Here is a 22357-nt window from a genome sequence, read left to right as displayed (position 1 = left end):
GTGCAGAAGAGAGAAGAGGAAAAAGTGACTAATTTTTCAGAACAAATTCCCATTCCTAACTCCTAAATCTTTAGGTTTCTATACCAAAAAAAATACCATTGTGGGGGAAAAAAAATAAGACTTAACTCCATATCTCTCTCCCCTTACTGACTTGAAATACTATGCTGAGAGTCACCATCACCCACAAAGATATTTCTAAGTAAGAGAAGCACTGGCTCAAGTGAGCAAATCTCAGTTCCCATCCTGGCTCCACCTCCTGTAAATTACTTAACTATTCTGTTCCTTAAGTCTCCTCATCTACAAATAAGAGAGCCTTTCCCACAAGGATGCTATGATGATTAAATAAAATACTTCCAGCTTCTTGGCCATGTATCTGGCACAAACCAGCCATTATTATTTGCACTATTACACTGGAGACAAAAAGCTAACACAGAAGGAATAAACTTCCATGGCTTTTTAATGCACAGGAAAAATGATACAGCAAATGATTCTCTAAAATGTCACTGGACTTGAGGACTCATGCACATAGAACACAGAAAGCACATACCAACTGCAACTAATTGCACCCTAGTCTGCAATTAGCTACAATTGGGTTTATAGACCACCATCTAAGTTTAGTGCTTTTTTTAACTCTTTTCCCTGCATGTCTAGACTTACTTTTAATATTTCATGATGTTGTTTATAACAAAAAGAAAACTAAATGTCAAACCCAACACTTAAATTATGAAATATCCATACAATGGAATACTGTGCAACCATAAGTGTTGTAGAACTATATATTTACCAACATGGCAAAGTGCTTGCTTCATTATTAAATGAAAAAAAGTTACGAAACAAAAACATGGTATCATCTCATTTTTGCTTCAAAAAGTAATTGGTAAGATTCTTTTGTTTCTTGATTTATGTAAAGTCTCCACCATAAACTTGTATTGCTTGTACAATGAAAGGGAGAGAAGCAAAAATAATAATAATAATGGAAATTCTTAAAGAGCCAAAAAGTCAAAGTAAAACAAAATCATAGTAACATTCTTAAATTTAATATACAGAGCAAAACAATTATTCCTATACCACTTGACCCCTACAAAATCCCAAAAGCTTCTATCTTCGACAATGTAAAGAAAGTAAAGATTGCCCAATTTAAGCAGTTCTTAGAGAAGCAAGCTCAGGGCTAAAGAAAAAAAAAAGTAAGCAGTTCTACAAGAACAGCACAACAGCTTATTTAATAAATCACCTTTCCTCAAAGAATACAAAGCATTAAAAGCTATAATTAACTGATTAATCCTCATAACAACCTGGGTAGTAGAATTAGGGCTAGGATTATAATTTCTAATTTACTGGTGGGGATAAAGTCAGACTGTTCATTCAGAATAAAAATTCAAGCCCCAAATATCCCAATTTTTAGTTCATCCAGTTAGTAAACTATTATTTGACAAATAAATAGAGATGGAGCTGCTACACCTGCTGTCACTCAAATAAATTAAGATTCTGCAGTAAGCTTGAACAGATAAAAGAAAAGTCTACCTATTCAAGATCATTTAGCTATAAAAGGTTGGGCTAGATAATTACTAGTTTCTCAGTTTCAAGGAAGTATTTTAGGGACTAGAAGATGTTAATGCACTCAGCAAGCAAACACATTTGGGAAAAACTTCCCGCATGGAGATTCACAATGTACTGCATCATACTGAATACACAAATGTTTACCTTTACCAAAGTTATTTAACAAGCACCTTTTCCCATTACATCTACTAATTAAATTCAAATACATGACCTCTAGGTCCCTTCCTATACTAATTCTATTATTCTAAATTGCACTATCGGTCCAAGGACAAACTTCTACCTAACACAAGTGGCACTTGGGAAACAAAAATACACTTCTAGGATAGTTTCTCAACCTCAGCACTACTGACATCCGACAATGAGTAATCTGTCATGGCGGGGGTGAGGTGGGCTATCATGGCAGTAGCATGTTTAGCAACATCTCTGGTTTCCACCCACTAGATGCTAGTAGTGCCCTTGTGAAAACTATGACAACCAAAAATGTCTCCAGACATGTCAAATATTGGGGGGGGGTGTCAACATCATACCTCCCAATAGAGAACCACATTCTAGAGAGAAAAATTACACACACATATATCCAGCTGCTTCAAATACTGCAAGTCAGAACTCCACACCCACAAATGAAAACCTCATTTGTTCCTGGTAACTTCCCAAGACAAGACTACGGATATACAAGAATAACCTGGAAGCATCCACCTTGTAAAAATGTTAAGCTGCAGAGAACCAAGGGGAAGGGATAGGTCATCTGGGTGGCCGACAAGCCAAGTATCACAACCGCACTTGCACTGAAAACAGAAGCAAAAATCAGATGGGGAAGAAAAGTTTGCCCATAATGTGGCTTCTACTAACCTCTTCCTTCACCATTACCTCACTACTCTACACAAAGGAAGGAAAGAAACAGGAAGAAGGATGATTAGGGAAGTGTCCATGAAGTTGTCACAATTTTAGCTGAGAAATGAAAATTAGCTAAAACGTCATTATGTAAAAGGTTAGGACAAGAGAGTGGTAATGTGGCCTTCTATTAACAGGAAATGGCATGAGAAAAGGCAAGGCTGTGTGGGAAAACAGGACATTCTGAAGGTTAGAAGGAATGAACAATTTGGGCCCAGCTCGGTGGCTCACACCTGTGATCCCAGCACTTTGGGAGACCCAGGCAGACGGATCACTTGAGGTCTGGAGTTTGAGACCAGCCTGGCCAAAATAGTGAAACCCCATCTCTACTAAAAACACAAACAAAAAATTAGCAGGACATGGTGATAGGGACCTGTAATCTCAGCTACTTGAGAGGCTGAGGCAGGAGAATCACTTGAACCTGGGAGGCAGAGGTTGCAGTGAGCCAAGGTCACGCCACCGCACTCCAGCCTAGGTCACGAGAGCAAGACTTCATCTCAAGAAAAAAAAAAAAAAAAAAAAAAAGAAAGAAAAATGAACAGTCTGCATATTAATATAATATAAAGCATACTTTAATAGAGGAAGTAGTAGAAAGAAGGTGGAAAGGCAGTTTGAAGCCAGATCCTTAATGCACAGTTAAATAGCCTTCATTCAAACTTAAGGATAGCAGAGGGTACGGCTGGGTACAATGGCTCACACCTGTAATCCCAGCACTTTGGGAGGCTGAGGCAGGTGGATCACCTGAGGTCAGGTGTTCAAGACCAACCTGGTCAATGTGGTGAAACCCTGTCTCTACTAAAAATACAAAAAAAAATTAGCTGGGTGTGGTGGCAGGCACCTGTAATCCCAGCTACTCAGGAGGCTATGGTAGGAGAATTGCTTGAACTCGGGAGGTGGAGGTTACAGTGAGCCAAGATCACACCATTGCACTCCAGCCTGGGAGACACAAACAAGGCTCCATCTCAAAAAAATAAATAAGTAAATAAATAAATAAATAATAAACATTTTAAAAATTAGCCAGCATAGTGGCAAGCGCCTGTAGTCCAGCTACTCAGGAGGCTGAGGCAGAAGAATCACTTGAACCCGGAAATGAGAGGCTGCAATGAGCTGAGATTGCACCACTATACTCCAGCCTGGGTGACAGAGGCTGTGTCTCAAAAAGACACGAGAGGTCAGGCGCAGTGGCTCACACATGTAACACCAGCACTTTGGGAGGCCAAGGCAACAGGACTGCTTGAGGCCGGGAGTTTGAGGCCAGCCTGGTCAACATAGCAAGATTAAGAATCCTCTGAAAAATAAAAATTATACATCTATATGTATAATAAGGACAGCAGAGTATCATTAAACATTTTTTAAATGGGAGCGACACATCAGACTGTGCTTTAGAGCGACTAGTTGGGTAGGATGGATTAAAATAAAGTAAAAAGGCATCTATAGATGGCGAAGACCAATGAAGAAGCTACCACAATAATCCAGATAGGATGCAATGAGAACTTCAACCAGAATATAATGGTCAAAGTTTCCATCAAAGCTTAAATCCAGAAATGTGAAGGGGCTAAAATCTAACAGAAAGGCCAAATACATGATATAAACAAAAATGTGATGGCTTGTAAGGAATGGAAAGAAAGCTAGCTCTCTTTTCCTTCATAATTTAATCTCCTTTGTGATGAAATCCTTCATTTCTCAAAAAGCTTTTCAAGTTTGGTATATCCTCTCTATATTCCTAACACACTCAGTCCAACCTACATCTTAAATCAGCTGCTGTCTACACTATTATAACAGCTTCCTGACTAGTGCCTCAGTACCCCAAACTATCCTTTACCTTTTTTATCATCTCACTTTCCTACTCTGAACGAGTTCCTCACACCTTTTTAATGAGTTCAAATTCTTGAAGACGAAACTTAAAATAACATCAGAGCAAGTACATCAGTTGATATGGACCCAGAACTCCCCACAGATTCCCAACACCATATCTTTGTCTATGTCACTACCCCGACCTGGAAGGTCCTTCTATTTTTTTTTTTGTCCCAAAACTTACTAATTTTTCAATACACAGCATCTCCACAAAAACTTCTTACACTCTTCCAATTCATATCACTTTCTTCCTGCTTGAATTGTACAATGCACTTAAAATCACTGTCATTCAATTCAAATTATCTGAATTTTCCCTAATTGCAAACTATTTCCGAGACAACCAAATTTCCTCAACAGCACCCTTCTTCAGCATGCTCACTAACTTTATCCAGAGCTTGGTATACAGTAAGCATTGTAAGCACTGAATGACTGGACTAGAGAAGTCAAAAGGGCCTCGTGAGAGTTGCCCTCAAGTATAAGATTTTACTAAGAAGACAAAGAGGAGGAAACACAAAATCAAAAAACTGACACAATCAAAATAATGGGAAGAATGTGGGGCATGATCCACAGAATAACTTGCATGAACCAGGTGGTATATGTACAGCTTCTCAAGAGAAAGAGAGGAAAAGAACAGCTACATAGTGATTTGTGATGAAGTACTGCAAACTACATTATGGAATACACTGGGAAGTATTTATTTTACATATAAACAAAAGTAGATTGTTGTGGAAGACAATGGGGAGGGAGAGACAAAATTTTTACTATAAAACAGAGATAACGTGTGTCACCCCACAAGATCATCAATTTCCTAGGCCAAAGGGCTTCTTAACTGAAAAAGCTTTATATTACTAAAAGAATTATTCCTGAGTGCAGGATAGTTTATTACAAATGTTGTTTACTAACATTAATTAGGCTTTTATGTCAGCCACTATGCTAAATATCTTACATATATTCTCCTATTTAATCTTCACAATAACAATGTAAGCTAAGCACTACTGTCCTCATTTTATAGATGCTCAAAGAAGTTAGGTAATTTGCCCGTGACCACGCAACTACGAAGTTGCAGGGCAGGATCCATAATGCTAAAGCCAATGCTTTTAACTACTACACTTGAGAGTTTAAGGTTTACACTCGTAACTGCCTGACAGTAAATTCTGAATTTTAGTCTTCAGAGTAAAGTCAATGAAGGAACACCAACTACCTGTACTGAGTATCTCCAATAAATATTAAAATGCCTAGTGTATTCAAAGTATCACAGTCACCACAGTAAGTACCTACAAGGATGACAAGCAGCAGTAAGGTCAGACACTGCTGTGTGATTTAGGGGAGGGGGGACAATCCTCATATAGGCTAAGAAGTAGGTGGGCTCAGAAAAGGCTTTTCGGAAAAAAGAACATCTAAGTTGAAACCTAAAGAATGAGTAGGGTCTGGGAGCAGTGGTCGGCGCCTGTATTCCGTTACTCAGGAGGCAGGAAGGTGCCTTTAACCAAGGAGTTCAAGGTCAGCCTAGGCAACAAGCCCCCATGTAAAAAAGCCAACCAAACAAAAAAACTAATTTGTTTTTAAAGAAATGACGGCCAAGCATGGTGGCTCACACCTATAATCCCAGCACCTTGGAAGGCCACGGCAGGAGGATCACCTGAGCCCAGGAGGAGTGTGAGACCAGCCTAGACGACATCAGCCTAGACGATATAGTGAGACCCACGCTCTAAAATCAGCTGGACATAGTGGGAGGATCACTTGAGCCTGGCGGGTGGAGGCTGCAGTGAGCTGTGATTACACCACTGCACTCCAGCCTGGATTACAGAATGAGATTCTGTCTCAAAAACAGAGGGAAAAAAAAAAAAAAAAAAAAAACAGTAAAGAAAGGGAAGGAAGAAAGGAGGGAAAGAGGGAGAGAGGGAGTAGGGCCAGGCGCGGTAGATTACGTCTGTAATTCCAGCAAGGCAGGCAGATCGCTTGAGGTCAGGAGTTCAAGACCAGCCTGGCCAACATAGCAAAACCCCGTCTCTACTGTAATAAAAATACAAAAAATTAGCCAGGTGTGGTGGTGCATGCCTGTAATCTCAGCTACTCAGAAGGCTGAAGTACAAGAATCACTTGAATCTGGGAAGCAGAGGCTGCAGTGAGCCAAGATCGCACCGCTGCACTCCAGGTTGGGTGACAGAATGAGACTCTATCTCAAAAAAAAAAAAAAAAAAAAAAAAAAACAGAAATAAAAGAAGTAGAATTCAGCATTGCCTATACAACCACTTCGAGCAACCCATATTCAAAACCCATTCCCTGCCCCAAAACCAAATCCAAAACTAATTCCTCCTGCCCCTCAACATGGTCTATGTGAATCATGACCTCAAATCACCAACTTACTTTTATCATAAATATTTCACTTCAACATCTACTAAATGCCAGATACAAGACAGTAAAATATCAATTAGTTGTGAAGATATCCTAGACTGATAAGTACTGTATTTCACCTGAAGGGGTCAAGGAAGGCTTCTAGAAAAGAGATGTCATACTGATTGAATTTTGAAGGGTGAGTCAGCACACGGAGAGTGAAAGTTGGCAACACACAGAATCACAGGTGCATTCATTCCATCCTTAGTGCCAGTGCCCTAGTACAGAACCTCCTTATGTACTACAGGTAATTCAGGCAGTAATAATCTCCCAACTATTCTTTCTTCTTCCTGTCTCAGCAAGACTCTAATCTATCGTCTACTACCAAAATGATTATTAGAAAGGGAAGAAAAAAGGAAAGGAGGGAAGGAACCTAAATCTGGCCATGTTTAAAATCTTTCAGTTACTCCAGAGTAAGGATGAATCCAAATTCCCCACACACTATTATCTGCCCTCTTTTTACGTTCAACCTCATCTCCAGCCTGTCCTCACTACAGCCACCTGAAACTTAGTTTCCTGGCTCTTCTATGCCCCTGCACCTTTACTCATGCTACTCTTTCAAGGTTTAGCTCAAGGTCACATGCTCTTTCAAGTATTCCCCATTCCTTCCAGGTTGAGATGGGGTCCCTCCCTCTAGGCTCTTACCTGCACTCTCATGACACCCTGACTATTGTTTATGGTATAATATAAATTCACACTTTTGCCTGTCTCTGTCTTCCCTAAACTATGTACTTCTTAAAAGAAGGGTTATAGCTGGTTTTACCTCTGTCCCCTACATGCAGCACAATGCCTGGCTGACAGCGAACCAACACACATTAAGCAACCTAAGCACTCTATGCTAAATCCATCAAACGTAAATCCATTAGGATGTTAATGGGGATGTCTAATGTGATCAACCACCTAACAAGAAAAGCCATCCACTGAACCTACGATAGACTTCACCCACCACAAGTTCCAGTTATTTACATGATCAAGCACCTGTACCTAGACTGGCATATTTTTTAACTACACTTTTTAAGCTATTATTAAATTTGGTTACATAGCATTGTAAAGGCAATATTACAAAAGCATTATAAAGGCAATAACCATCAAAATTTTAAATGTAATTGCTCAAACGTTTACCCAGCAATTGCACTTCTAGAATTCTATTCAACCGAAATATTCTCATAGGTACTCCAAGATGTATACACAATGCTTTCACTAAATAACTATAATACAAAAAAAACCCTAATTTAAAAGATCAAGCCATATAACAAGTATAATTCCTTTTGTTTTTATATATGTATGTATATATAGATACACACACACACACACAGATAGGCTGGGCGCTATGGCTCATGCCTGTAGCACTAGCTACTCTGGACGCCAAGGTGGGAGGATTGCTTGAGCCCAGGAGTTCAAGACCAGCCTGGGCAACACGGCAAGATACCATCTCAAAAAACCTTTGTTTTCTGAAAGATGTCTACATATCAAACTGTTAAGGGTGTTTATCCTATTTCTATCCTATCACTGAATTCAAATTTCCTACCAGTCTTGCTCACAAAAGACAAAGAGGGAAAAAAACTGCACTTTTTATCTTACCTCTTTCCAACAAGCCCTAATGGTTTAAGTGCTCCTGAACAATCCTAAAATCAGAGACTTCTTGAAGATTTTAAGAATTCTAAAGCAAACAGGTTATTCTGGGAGGGTCCATGACCAAATTCCTGAGATCCCACTGAAACCCACACCTTATCCCTTCAGAGAAAAGTGAATTAATTACTTTTAAAAGTACATTTTTACAATGCCAATAACATGTTAAATCAACACTAACGTCCATTTTTCATTCTCTTGGGAGGCAACAGGTAAGGGGTAAATCACTAAGTGCAAAAAAATGCAGTCCAATTTTCTGGATACATGCTTAAGGTCTTCAAACATCTTCAGTTCTCCATGGTAACATATGGGAAGTTTAATGAAACTTTCTTGACAGTTGGACTTATCAGACTAGCATTTCTTTATTCTGTCACCCAAGTTGGACTGCAGTGGCACAATCTAGGCTCACTACAACTTCTGCCTCCCAGGTTCAAGTGATTCTCCTGTTTCAGCCTCCTGAGTCGTTGGGATTACAGGCATGTGCCACCATACCCAGCTAATTTTTTCTGTTTTTATTTATTTCAGTAGAGACAGGGTTTTACCATGTTAGCCAGGCTGGTCTGGAACTCCTGACCTCAGGTGATCTGCCTGCCCTGGCCTCCCAAAGTGCTGGGATTACAAGCGTGAGCCACCACGACCGGCCCACGCTAGTATTTCCATGAAGTGTGTCTACTATAGTAGCAAACCAGAAAATAACTACAGTACTTAGCTTTCTGCCTGTTCCCTTCACACCCTCTGGTGGAGGTGCTAACAAATAGTCAAAGACCAAATAGAAAGCAGCAAGAGGAAAGCCTGGATATAAGTTCTTGGCAATTTTTGGTTTAATATCCTAAGAGCAACACTGTTATTCATCTTTTTTATTCCCTAATACTTACCCTCCAACTGATTTTAACCAAGTCTAACCTCAAGCTGTTCCCTTTTTAAAAGGAATTAGGCCAGGCACGGTGGTTCACACCTTTATCTCAGCCCTTTGGGAGGCCCAGTCAGGCAGATCACCCGAGGTGGGGAGTTCAAGACCAGCCTGAACAGCATGGTGAAACCCCATCTCTACCAAACATACAAAAATTAGCCAGGCGTGGGGGCAGGCCCCTGTAATCCCACCTACTCCGGAGGCTGAGGCAGGAGAATCGCTTGAACTCAGGAGGTGGAGGTTGCAGTGAGCTGAGATCACACCATCGCACTCCAGCCCGGGAGACAGTGAGACTCCGTCTCAAAAAAAAAAAAAAAAAAAAAAAGGAATTAAAAGGTGAGGGAATCCATTAAGTCTGATGTTACTTAAGCAAGTTTTTCCAACTAAGAGCAGAATCTGCTGTAATTAAAATTCAGAGTGAGATCTCATTTTGGATTCCCGATTCAAGTTACAAGAACCAGAGTTTTAAAATAACATTTAGATAAAACTGCACTCAATCTACCTCCACTTTACATCTCCTGATTCTCAAAATCTTGGAAAGAAACTTCAATTGTAAAAAAAAATTACGACCAGGGGAAAAAAAGGGCAAGTTTACAGTCAACAACAATAAAATACATAGCTAAATAATTTCCTGGTAGAGAGTTTCCAAATGTTAACACTCTATGGAAATAGCTTAAAATCTTGGAAAAGCAAGGCTTGCAGAAAATAACACTTATTAAACTATTTTGCCACACTGTGCTATTAAATGGGGAAACAAGTATTTAAAAGGTTTCCTCCACCTTAAAGGGACTCTTGGCATAAAGGTTTAAAATCTTCATATAAAATGTTTAAATTTTTCTTTCAGACTGCCCAAACTCATTTGTTTTTCATTCATAAATATGAGCTGTGTTTTCTACTTTTGTGAAGTCAGTTTCTATACACACTATTTTAGCTTTAACTTTATTCTACCTCCTGTGATAATGAGCAGAAAAGAAAACAAAAAAAAACCTTTAATCTACCAAAGACAAGAAAATGCTTAATACATAAAGAAAAATATATATTGCAGCTCTTTTTGGAGTCCAGGTATTTTGGTAAATCACACCTTTTGGCTTATCTGCTTCTTATATTTTGCTCTACATCCTAAAAGGCGCATGGCTTAACAAACAAACAAATAATAATAGTCACCCCCCACCATACTAGTCATCTCCTATGACCCACAATTCTCCCCTCAACCTGCAAGTGACACTCAAGGATATCACTTACCTCCTACATCTTCTGATAGCCTTCAAATGTTGAACTCTAGTACAGTGGATATTTGTCTTTTCTAATTCATACTGTCTTTTACAGCCATAGTGTGGTTCACCTGAGTTTTGAGCTCACATTTCAGGGAATGGAAAGTACTGATGAGGGAATCTTATCTTGTGTTATGAACCACTATTCTGCACAACTTTTAGTATGCCCATAGACTTATATGCAATTTATCAGCATACAAACTATAATTTAAACGTACATCTTCAGGAGCAACATGAGAACTAAAAAAAGTCTTAATATAGACTTCCAAAAAACAGTTATAAAGTCAGATTTTAGGAAAAAGACATGGTCAAAGTATTCTTTGCACTGACACAGTAGGCAAGCCAGGTGTTTGGGGCCATTTTACTTAAGAACCTGCCCTGTACTCCTTTCTTAAGGTAAGCAAGTAAAGGGGCACTAAGGCAAAATACGCTTCCCAAGACGTAAAATAATCAAATCGACTGAGGTATTTAAAATGAAGAAAGAGTACAATGAAAAGCTGCTTTAAAACTCTAAATAAGACAGGCAAGGGGCTGGGCATGGTGGCTCACAACTAATTCTAGCACTTTGGAAGGCTGAGGCCGGTGGATCACCTGAGGTCAGGAAAGACCAGCCTGGCCAACAAGGTGCAACACCGTTCCTACTACAAATACAAAAAAAGTAGCCAGACATGGTGGTGGGCAACTGTAATCACAGCCACTTGGGAGGCTGAGGTAGGAGAATCACTAGAACCCTGGGGACAGAGGCTGCAGTGAGCCAAGATCACCCACTGCACTCCAGCCTGGGCAACAGAGTGGAGAAAAAAAAAAAAGGCAACGTTACATGCTCACATAGCTCAACTACTCAGGAGACTAAGGCAGGAGGATCACTTGAGCCTTGGAGTTCAGGCACTCTAAACTGTAATGCACGATGATTACATCTATGCACTCCAGCCTGAGAATCACAGCAAGACCCTGAGACCCCATCTCTAAAATGAAAAAGAAACAAAATCTCTAAACCACTCAATGAGATTTACTCTGGAGCAATCAACAACCACATATTCAGTTTAGCCGAGTCCCCCACCTCTAAACTCAAGGGATGGAATGGAGATCTCCTTTGTGTGGGGTGGGAAGGAGCAATAAACTTAAAAATACATACACCTATCTAGAAAGGAAGTCACTTACTTCTGTGTCTTAATGGACAGCAAGAAAAAAAATGTTTAAGGAATAAGCATTATTCTTTAAACACAGCATTTACTATGACTATTGTTTAGAAAATCCAAGGTGGATTAGTTTCATTTTTTTTTTTTTAGCACATTTTAAAAACTGCTTGTCTAGGCCAGGCATGGTGGCTCATGCCTATAATCCTAGCACTTTAGGAGGCCAAGGTAGGTGGATCACTTGAGGTCAGGAGTTCCAGACCAGCCTGGCCAACATGGCGAAACCCCCATCTCTACTAAAAACACAAATCACAGCTGGGTGTGGTGGCACATGCCTGTAGTCCCACCCACTCCAGGGGCTGAGGCATGAGAATTGCTTGAACCTGGGAGGTAGAGGCTGCAATGAGCAAAAATGGAACCACTGCACTCCAGCCTGGGCAACAGAGCAAAGTCCTGTCAAAAAAAAAAAAATTGCTTGTCTGATATAACAAGGTAACTAAGCTGCTCTATTCACAAAGGGGCCAAATTAGAACCACTCAATACTAAAATACCTTCTCAAACAACCACAACAACCCTATGGTTACAGATTACATGAATCAGGTCATAATAAACAGAACAAACCTAAAACTTGTTATTCACTTTAAAATATAATTAAAATCTGTGGTCAACCCAACTCTTTAGAAGATGCAGAGACGCTGGTTACAATGTAGCATTACTAGAGATGGAAGAGTAGCCTTAGTGACAGTGAAGAAAAAAGTTTAGTACAGAAGTTACTTCACTTTCTTCTCACCTTGATATAAGTTCACAAGTGAACTAAGGTCTCATTTTCTAACTTCCAGAATTTTCCAACAGGAAACACCTAACAAAGAGTGCTCTGCAGGTTTAACCAGAGAAATAACGTGTGTAGGCAGGAAGAAAGAAAATCAGACAAAAACTTAACATCTCACGTTGGTAAAGCACCAAAGTCAAATACGAATGTTCTGAATATGGCTTTCAAAAAAGATGCAAGGAAACTTCTAAAATACTTCACTTCAGTAGATTCATAGAGATGGAAAGATCGAAAATTCCACCCTACCACAAAGGCTCTAATAATTCTTAACTGATCATTCTTTTAACTGTTCACAATCACAGACATTTACATATACTCAAATGAGGTGGTCATCAGTGACAGCCATCTTCACCATAATACAGACATTAAGAACCTTTGTAACATTTAATGTTTCTCTCCAAGTTGTTCAAGAAATAAAAAGTCAACCACCTCAAATTATGAGGTACTAACAAATACACCAACTATGCTATAGGTCAAAGGAACCGCACACTTTGTTGCATAAACCTAGTGGAAATCCAATTCAGAATTTCATGACTGAGGGTAGGTAGTTATTCCACATTTATGATACATTTTTTAAATTCCCAAGGGATGAGCATTTTTACCTTGCCTTATTTTTAGAACTACACATCACACTGCACATATCACATGACATGATGTAACTGTTAGCAAAGAAAATGGTCCAAACCATTGACAATGTGCATGGTAAGAGGATCAATGCATACTCAAGAATCACATTTCATATCTACTTTAAAAAAGAAAAAATACGCTTAATTCACAATAGATTTTTTAAAATTGGAAAAAATGTCTAGTAAACTATGTAGAAAAATCAGAAATGTACTTTGTATTTTATAAAATAGGTATTTACCCAAATATGAGGAAAACTGATATGAACAAACAGAAATAACATACTTCTAAAACTACAGGATTGAAAGTAAAAATTTCTAGATCAAAAATCGAAATGCTAACGAAACACACTTAGCATTAGGCAGAAAACAATTACTACGCAAAAGTATTCACTGTTGATAGAAGGTTAAAAAAAAAAAAAGTTTTAACTGACAACGCCTGCAGACAATTGAAATTTTCTAAATTGGTCAGACAGTATGCTAGAAAAGGAACCAACTACAGCCTATAGAAAAGGGGGAAGGGAAAACACACCCACTTAAGCCTTTGTAAATAGTGGTCCTTTAAATGACCAAAAAAGCAGAGAAAATTGAAATTACAGACCATCCTGACAAACGAAAAACATATTCTAACGTACTAGTTTCCATACTTGAAAGGACTTTGAAGACGAAGTTCAGTAGGAATCCGTAACTATATCATGATTATGCAAGGCAAAGATTATGTAATTTTATCGTTTATTTTAAAACGTTCTCCGACTCTAAAACTAAAACACGTAAAACATTTTGATCTCTCCAAAGCGGAGAGGAAAGGTTCCTCTGGGCTGCAATTTAAAAATATAAACACACACCCCAAAACAAACAAAAAAACACAATGATTGCTAGCCACGTGACAAAGGAGATGGCAACACCAGGATTGTGAATGGAGGGGAGGGAGGCGAGGCTGGAGGACTAGAGAGATTTCTGGGAACTTTGGGGACTGCGGGAGTCGGTCTCTCAACCCTAAGGGCACTAAACTCCAGCCCCTACGAGCTGTGCTGCTAACACCCTCAAGTACAGTTTTATTAATAGGTCACAGAAAATGCTCCAGTGACCTCCAGGATAAAGGGGGGGGACGATCGAGGAAGAGGAAAGAGAGCAATTTAAAGTGGCGCCATCATGTCACCCCTTCTCCCCTAAGGCAATCAATAAGCAATAGTTAAGTAACATGTTTCTCTTCAAATCCACATTGGGATACCAACATTGGAAAACAAGAGGATTTTTAAGTAAAACAAGGGAGTAGGGCTGTTTACCGTATGGAAAACAATTAAACTATTTGCTAAAAATCAAAAGACCGTCAGCCGGAAAACAGGCCCCCCAAAAGGCAGTAAGATTCCAACTCACTTAAAAGCAAATAAATGCCTCTTCCTCTTTAGTTAAAACACAAAACAAACAAACAAACAAAAAAACACGTCGGCCTGAGGGAGACTACATCTGAAAACGTAAGTGACCTGAATTTACAGGCAACAAAAATAATAAATGAAACAATCGGAGTTGTGATACAAACCATGCAACGCGCAAGATATGTGTTTCGAGGAGAGAAAGGCCTTTTGCAGTCAAGAGAAGTTCAAGGCGAGAGCCAGAGTTTGTTTGGGGGGTTCTTTTACGGGGATAAATCATGTTCTCCAGGCCGCCTTTTTAAATAGAACGCCAAAGGAAAAGCTGGCGAACGAGGCGGCAGCTGCTGGGGAAGGGCCCCCGCACACCCCCGCCCTTGGGGCGACTCCCAGCCCGGACCCGCAGCGGGGAAGCTCGGAGAGGCCATTTAAAGTTCCGGGGGTTTTTTCTCCCCTGCCCTGCCTTTCTAGTTAACAACTAACAAAGAGAGAGAGAAATGGGAGCCACAGGGAGAGAGAGGAGAAGGAGAAAGGGCAGCGGGAGGAGGAGAGGAGCAGCAGCAGCACCTACCACGTGATGGAAGAGCGTAGCCCGGGCGGATTCAGCCCCACAAAATGGGCGCAGTTTGCAAACAGCCCCCCGGCCTGGGCGCCGAGGGCCAGCAGCGGGCGGGGGCGCGCGACAGCGGCTTCGGCCCGGGCCCGCCGCTCTCCTCCCCCCCGGCGCCCGGAGCCGCCCTGACTTTCCGGGCGGGGGGGCGAGGCGGAGGGGGAGGGGAAGGCGGCGGCGGGGAGCGGCTGCTTTTTCTTCTCTTTCGGGCCCTTTCTCGGCCTTCCTCCGCTCTGGCGGGGCCCGGGCACGGCCGGGGACCGCAGCCCGGCCGGGAGGGAGGGTCGGCGAGCGGGGGCAGAGGGTGAAGCCGTCCCCCCGCCCCGCACAAACAAGCACCGCCGTCTGCAGCCCGAACCCGCACCCCGGCCGCCACCCCCGGCCGCCTCTTTCTAGCCGGGGAGCGCGCTTCAGCCGTCCCTCGCGCCGCCGCGGCGAGACGAGTCGGCTTCGCTACGGTGCTCGGTTCTCCCGCCGGCTCGGCGAGCGGTGGCGGCGGTGGCGGCGGCACTGGGAAAATGGCGGCCGAGCTCCTTTTCCCTCCCCCCCTTTAATCTGAAGCGGAGGGAGAATGGAGCGAGCGAGCGAGCGGGCGAGCGCCGGGGACACGGGGAGGAGGGACAGCAGCGCCTCCGCCGGCTGCGGCTGCGGCGGCGAAGGGCCGCTCCACCCCGGCGCGCCGCCAGGGGGCGCCCGCCACGCCGCCCCCGCGGGCCGCCAGGAGGCGCGGCCGCCGCCGCCTCAGTCATGGCTCCTCGCCGCGGCCGCTGTTTTTGTGCCTCCATCTGCGGAGGCAGCGGCGCCCGGCCCCAGCTGCCCCGGACGTGCGGCGACGGCACGCAGCACTGCGGCAGGCGGGAGCCAGCTCTCGCTGCAGCCAAGGTGAGGCTAACCTGAGGCACACTGACGCCGTCACATTCCCTCCGTGCTGGGGCCGGCAGTGCGGCGCGCCGGCTGTGAGGGACAGGGCGGGCCGGCGCCGCGGTGCGAGAGGACTTGAGCGAGGAACTGTTTGCACTGTGTAGTAAAGAGGCTAAGGCCGTCGGCGCCACTCTATTCCAGGGCTAACCGTACGCTGAACCGGGCAGAAAGCGCCCTGACCAGTGCAGCGGCTTCCGCCACCCGCCCTTTGTCCTAGCAGCCAGCCGTACACTGCAGCACGGTTGGGCACTAGCCCCAGCACCGCGCTCCGCAGCTACCAGAGTGGGGGGGGGGGGGGGGGCGCACGTAGTTATTGCGCAGGCGCGAGCCAGGGCCCGCGCCGGGCCAGCCCGGGAAGGGGCAGCCGGGAGCCAGAGGAGAGGTGATGGCCCCGCCAGCGCCGAGCCCGCTGGGAACTGTAGTTTTCGTGAACACGCGTCTTGTTTGGGGTGTCATGGCTTGGCAGATCCGCCAAAACAGGCAAATGGCATTACACAATGAGTATTTATGCTTCCTGCCGCCACCAAAAGGAAGTTCACTGCCATGCTAAAGTTTAACAAAGAACTCCATAGAAAAACACAAATCTCACAACAAAAAGCCAACTTCCCACCTTGTTACCAAGAGTTGGTTTAAAGTGGTGGCACCTTATCATTTCTCATGACCAGTTTGTCAGTACAGAATTTTATATCGTTCTCAAAATACGGCCTTAAAATAATGGAATCTTTCCTAGACTTAAAAGAATTCAGAAACATAATGTAATACAAGGTGTCACGCTTACACAAAGTGTAATTCTACCATCCTTTAAAGAAAAAGCTGCCAAAAGATGAGTACAGTACCTTGAGATTTAAAAGACTAATCTAGGATTCATCAAAATTTGCTTAAATGACTGAAGAAAAAAATGGTTCGAATCATTAAATCATCAAATTCGGCAGATAAGAAGGTTATGTATGCTCTACTACCAAAAAGGAAAGCGCAAAATGCTTCACACTTTTTTGTGGCTTACCAGAACCAATATCCGGCATTATACGTCACTTCTGCTGATCAAAAAACACCCAGTTGTTACAAAACGGTTTTAGTCTTCCCACAAAGTTACACTAACTCACCTGCCCCTGCAAAATCTGCACCTAGGTTTCTGCGAGTTTCCATTTATACTCTTAAAATCACACTTTCAAGCCATGGTTCTCAAATATCAAAAGCAGGCAGTTTAGAGTCATAGGGTCAAATTACACAAATAATAAACTAATATATGTATACATATTTGTATACACATCTAAAAGAGGTCCTTAGTCTGGATTTTTAATTTACGACCCTGGGGGAAAACTTTAATTGACTTTAAATGTACACACATACACACAAAAATAGTAATTCCACAAAATACAGCAGAAGGGTATTGGACCAATAGATGGCGAACTAGAGCCCCAATCTGAGGTTTCTGAAATCTAAATTAGCAGAATGAAAAACACCAAATAAGGCAAAGCCCTTTGCAGTGTGTACTTAAATATTAAATTCAGACACACTATAACAAAATAATCTTACTACTGCTCCAAATTTTTAAGACTCAACTGTCAGATTTAATTAGGCAACCAAATAAACAAGGTTATATGAAATACATTTTTCCAATACATTAGGAGAAAGATGGAAAATGTTCATTTTTAAAACCATGTATTTGGGGAAAATATAAATTCCAACTTCCCCTTTCTCTCATTGCTTAGTGCAAGGGTCAGGAGTTCACAGGGTTTATGGCACTTAGTCAACCTGTTTTATATTTTATCTAAAAATCACACATCTTTCTTCCTAGGCACCAATTTTTACTTTTCTTTTTTTGACAGGCTCTTGCTCTGTCACCCAGGCTGGAGTGCAGTGGTGCAGTCACAACTCACTGCAGCCTCCCAGGCTCAAGCAATCCTCCTACCTCAGCCTCTTGAGTAGCTGGCACTACAGGCATATGCCACTATGCCCAGCCTTTTTTTTTTTTTTTTTTTTTTTTTTGCTAGATACAGAGTCTCCCTATGTTGCCCAGGCTGGTCTTGAACTCCTAGACTGGAGTGCTGGCATTACAGGCATGAGCCACTGCACAAAAATCTTACGAAGAGAAATAAATTTTCTTAAATGTCCTCCCCAAAAAAGTGGATGTCAAAAAGGCGATTGAAAATGCCTCAACACAAAATAAAACAACAAACAAAAAAAGATTTAAGGAAAAAGGCCTGGTGCAGCAGTTCACTCCTGTAATTCCAGGACTTTGGGAGGCTAAGGTGGGAGGATCACTTGAGCTCAGAAGTTGGAGGCTAGCCTGGGCAACATAGCGAGACCCTATCTCTACAAAAAATTATAAAATTAGCCAGGTGTGGTAGCATGTGCCTGCAGTCCCAGCTACCCTAGAGGCTAAGGCAGTATTGCTTCACCCTGGGAGGTCAAGGCTGCAGTGAGCCATGATCATGCCATTGTAGTTCAGCCTGGGTGAGAGAGTGAGACCTCATCTCAAAATGAAAAGTGATAAAAAATAAAAACACCATCACATTTCAAATCACTCTTGGAATAGTCATGGTTGACTTTCCAATAGCCACTCTATTCTGATTAGTTTTAACCCATTCTCTTTGCCAATGACTGGTTAGGAATGGCCATGAGATGTGAGTAGAAGCCCCCAGACAGCCTCCAAAAGAGAACTGTGAGAAAAGGTTATTCAATCCTAAAGATGATGGAGGAAAAAAGTCCCTCTTCCTCTGACAGTGACACCTCAAACTGCTACAGTCACCTTTGCAGCAAGCCTGAAGATGCCACCAACTTCAAAGGGAATAGAGAGTTGGCCAGAAACTTGGTCCTTGGTGATAACATTAAGCCACTGTATCAACCAGTCTGACAATCTGCATGACTTCTGGATTTCCAGCCACATTAGAACAATGTAACAATAAACATGTATTAATTGTTTAAGCCAATTTGAGTTAGGTTCCCTATACATGAAGTCAAAAAACAATGATTGAGTTCTTATGTTTTTTAGTATTTGTATATTACTTTATGATTATGGTATTTTATATAACTTATTTCTTCTTCAGAAAAGACATTCTGTGGCCACGCATGGTGGCTGACACCTATAATCCCAGCACTTTGAGAGGCCAAGGTGAGAGTATTGCTTGAGCCCAGGAGTTTGAGAACAGCCTGGACAAAATAGCAAGACCTCGTCTCTTCAAAAAATAATAAAAAAATTTAGCCAGATGTGGTGGCATACGCCTGTAAGTCCAAGCTTCTCAGAGGCTGAGGCAGGAGGATCACTTGAGCCCAGGAGGTCAAGGCTGAAGTGAGCCATGATCACGCCACCACACTCCAACCCGGACAACAAAGCAACAACCTGTCTCAAAAAAGGAAAGAAGGCCGGGCATGGTGGCTCACACCTGTAATCCCAGCACTTTGGGAGGCTGAGGCAGGTGGATTACCTGAGGTCAGGAATTCAAGACCAGCCTGGCCAATATGGTAAAACCCTGTCTCTACTAAAAATACAAAAATTAGCCAGGTGTGGTGGTAGGCGCCTGTAGTCCCAGCTAATGGGGAGGCTGAGGCAGGATAATCACTTGAACCCAGGAGGCGGAGGCTGCAGTGAGCTGAGATCATGCCACTGCACTCCAGCTTGGGTGATAGCGTGAGACTGTCTCCAAAAAACAAAAAAGAAAGAAAGAAAGAAAAAGAACAGAAAGGAAGGAAGGGAGAGAGAGAGGGAAGGAGGGAGGGAGGGATGGAGGGAGGAAAGAAAAGGAAAAGAGAGAGAAAGAAAGAAGAAAAGGAAAGAAGGAAAGTATTCCCTCTATACACAACTCTGTACCTATCCATCTTTGTCTATATTCTCTCTACCCAGAAAAACAAGACCATCCATCATCACCACCATTCCTTATTCATTCCTCTCTCCAATCCACCTACAACTCATGTTATCCTCTTACATTCCACCACACCACTGTTATCATTTGCTTATTTCCCTTAGCAATAACGTAGGCTGGGCAAGGTGGCACACGCCTGTAATCTCAGCACTTTGGAAGGCTAGGGCGGGCAGATCACTTGAGGCCAGGAATTCAAGATCAGCCTGGCCAACATGGCGAAACCCTGTCTCTACTAAAAATACAAAAATCAGCCAAGCATGGTAGTGTATGCCTGTAGTTCCAGCTACTCGGGAGGCTGAGGCATGAGAATCATTTGGGCTCAGAAGGCAGAGGTTGCAGTGAGCTAACACCACTGCACTCCAGCCTAGGTGACAGAGGGAGACTCTGTCTCAAAAAAAGAACCAATAATGTACAGAGTTGGCACTACATCACCCTTGGTTAAATGCTGTCTTTAATTCCTCTGAGATTTTCATATACCAGTCTTGCCACCTCAAGCTAGCCTGAAAGCCCTTGCAGGCAGGAACTGTGGTGGTTCTTATTTAAGATCTGTAACTCTCATCTACAGACAATAAACATACTCCAAAAGGCACTCTCTACCTTCTCTACCACAAACCTAAACAAGCCAGAAATTGCTATACAGAATATTCTCTCACAAATTCAGTACCATGTATGTCCAAACTAATCTCAAAAGGACAATGAATCCCTTTTTTTGCACTTAAAAAAGAACCAACTGTTATATATTAACTGAGGACAAGTCCTAAAGCCTAGGCCATTTGGTTTCAAAAGCACCAGGACCCATTTTTTGTTACCTAGGACTTAGCCCAGAGCCTGGCACAAGAGACACATCATAAGAACTGACTGAATAAATGAAGAAGGTAGAGTGTTGTACTTAAGCGCACAAGACCCAGGGTCGCCCAGATTTTAATCCTGCCTCCCTGACTTATTCTTTGTGTTTCTTTGGGCAAAGTACTTAATCTGCTCTGTAAAATGGAGATAATAATACCACCTACCTCTTCTATTACTGTTATTAGTGAATGAAGCTATACAGTATACAGTTCTAAACTTTAAAGGTTAAAATCTGAGTTAAGCAAAAATCAGCACCTCTTTCCTAACTCAAACTTCAAATACCTATCTACTTAGAACTTGGACCTAATTTCTATTTATTTATTTATTTATTTATTTATTTTTTGAGACAGAGTTTCACTCTTATTGCCCAGGCTAGAGTGCAGTGGCGCTATCTTGGCTCACTGCAACCTCCACTTCCTGAGTTCAACCGATTCTCCTATCTCAGCCTCCTGAGTAGCTGGGATTACAGGTGCCCACCACCACACCTGGCTAAATTTTTTTGGATTTTTAGTAGAGATGGAGTTTCACCATGTTGGCCAGGCTGGTCTGGAACTCCTGACCTCATGATCTGCCCGCCTCGGCCTCCCAAAGTGCTGGGATTACAGGCATGAGCCACATCGCTGGACCTAATTTAAAAAAAAAAAAAAAAGCCTGGGCAGGGTGGCTCATGCATGTAATTCCAGCACTTCAGGAGGCCAAAGAGGGTGGCTCACCTGAGGCCAGGAGTCTGTGACCAGCCTGGCTAACATGGTAAAACCCAGTCTCTACTAAAAATACAAATATTACACCGGTATTGTGGCACATGCCTATAGTCCTAACTACTTGGGAAGCTGAGGCAGGAGAATCGCTTGAACCCAGGATATGGAGAATGTAGTGAGCCAAGATGACACCACTGCACTCCAGCCTGAGTGACAGAGCAGGACTCCATTTCAAAAAAAAAAAATCCCTGCTCTACTCTGGCAAACAATGTTTTCATTCATGAACTTAGATAACACTATACATAAAAATACTTTGAGCTCCCTAAAGACATATTCTAATTCTGAGAAAGATTATTTATAATCATAAATCGAATGCCACGTTAAATACTTAAAATGCATTTAATTCAACAAAAATCTAGTGAGTACCTATAAAGCTCAAGAATTTATTCTAAATATCACAGAAATGAACACATCAACCTATTTGAAAACCATTATTAAAATTATATTATGAAAGAAACATCTTTAGGCTGAAACTGAGGCATGTTCTCACATTAATATTTAACCAGTTAAATATTAAATAGAAAGCCAGAGTAAACTGAACCAAAGTTAAGAAATTTAAGTCAAAAAATTTGAGATGTAGAAGGAATATGTTCAACCTCCACATTTTATTAGCATGAAAATGAGGCCAACAGAAAGAAGCCAGTTAAGAGATTGCTGAAGCCTCAAAGCTGGGATCAGGGTCTTTCAGGCTTCAATTCTCACTTTTCCCCCTTCGAATTCACCAGTGCTACTCACTGGTGAACTGGACATGCTAACATGTGAAAGGCATTAAACCTAAACAATACTACTTTTTTTCACAGTTTCTTTCGCAGTATAAAGATTTGGCCAAATGCAAGTAGAAGAAAATTCTCACAATGATTATAGTGACCACAAAGCTCAGAAATCAAGATTTTTT

The 22357-nt window shown here is 42.0% G+C and overlaps 2 protein-coding genes across 9 annotated transcripts in view; one reads left to right on the top strand and one right to left on the bottom strand.

The window, feature by feature from the left end:
• KANSL1 (KAT8 regulatory NSL complex subunit 1) overlaps positions 1 to 22357 on the bottom strand; it is a 215787-nt gene that overhangs the window by 165145 nt on the left and 28285 nt on the right. For 4 of the 8 annotated variants that reach the window (XM_032265976.1, XM_032265981.1, XM_032265983.1 and 1 more), the window contains exon 1: positions 15036 to 15522. The exons of 3 other annotated variants lie outside the window; for them this stretch is intronic. The gene's annotated coding sequence lies outside the window, so the exon portion shown is untranslated. Of the gene's footprint in view, positions 1 to 14634; positions 15523 to 22357 lie in introns of those variants that run through there. One more of the 8 variants, XM_032265979.1, reaches the window with a different exon arrangement.
• LOC116541681 (translation initiation factor IF-2-like) lies at positions 15080 to 17840 on the top strand. Its single transcript, XM_032266071.1, has 2 exons — positions 15080 to 15361; positions 15471 to 17840. The coding sequence occupies exons 1-2, from the start codon at positions 15080 to 15082 to the stop codon at positions 15969 to 15971; spliced, it is 783 nt and encodes a 260-aa protein (XP_032121962.1). The 3' UTR covers positions 15972 to 17840.

Source organism: Sapajus apella, unplaced genomic scaffold (assembly GCF_009761245.1).
Source record: "Sapajus apella isolate SASKATOON/1434 unplaced genomic scaffold, GSC_monkey_1.0 scaffold153, whole genome shotgun sequence".
Taxonomy (NCBI): Eukaryota; Metazoa; Chordata; class Mammalia; order Primates; family Cebidae; genus Sapajus; species Sapajus apella.
Note: the sequence above shows the minus strand (reverse complement) of the source record. Positions and strands in the feature narration are given on the sequence as shown.

Excerpts from the sequence above, each read along its gene's own strand:
- LOC116541681 (XM_032266071.1), top strand. The coding sequence starts at position 15,080 with ATGGGCGCAGTTTGCAAACAGCCCCCCGGCCTGGGCGCCGAGGGCCAG. Across the intron at positions 15,362-15,470 it reads CCGGCCGGGAGGGAGGGTCG|CCGGGGAGCGCGCTTCAGCC; the intron begins GCGAGCGGGGGC and ends GCCTCTTTCTAG.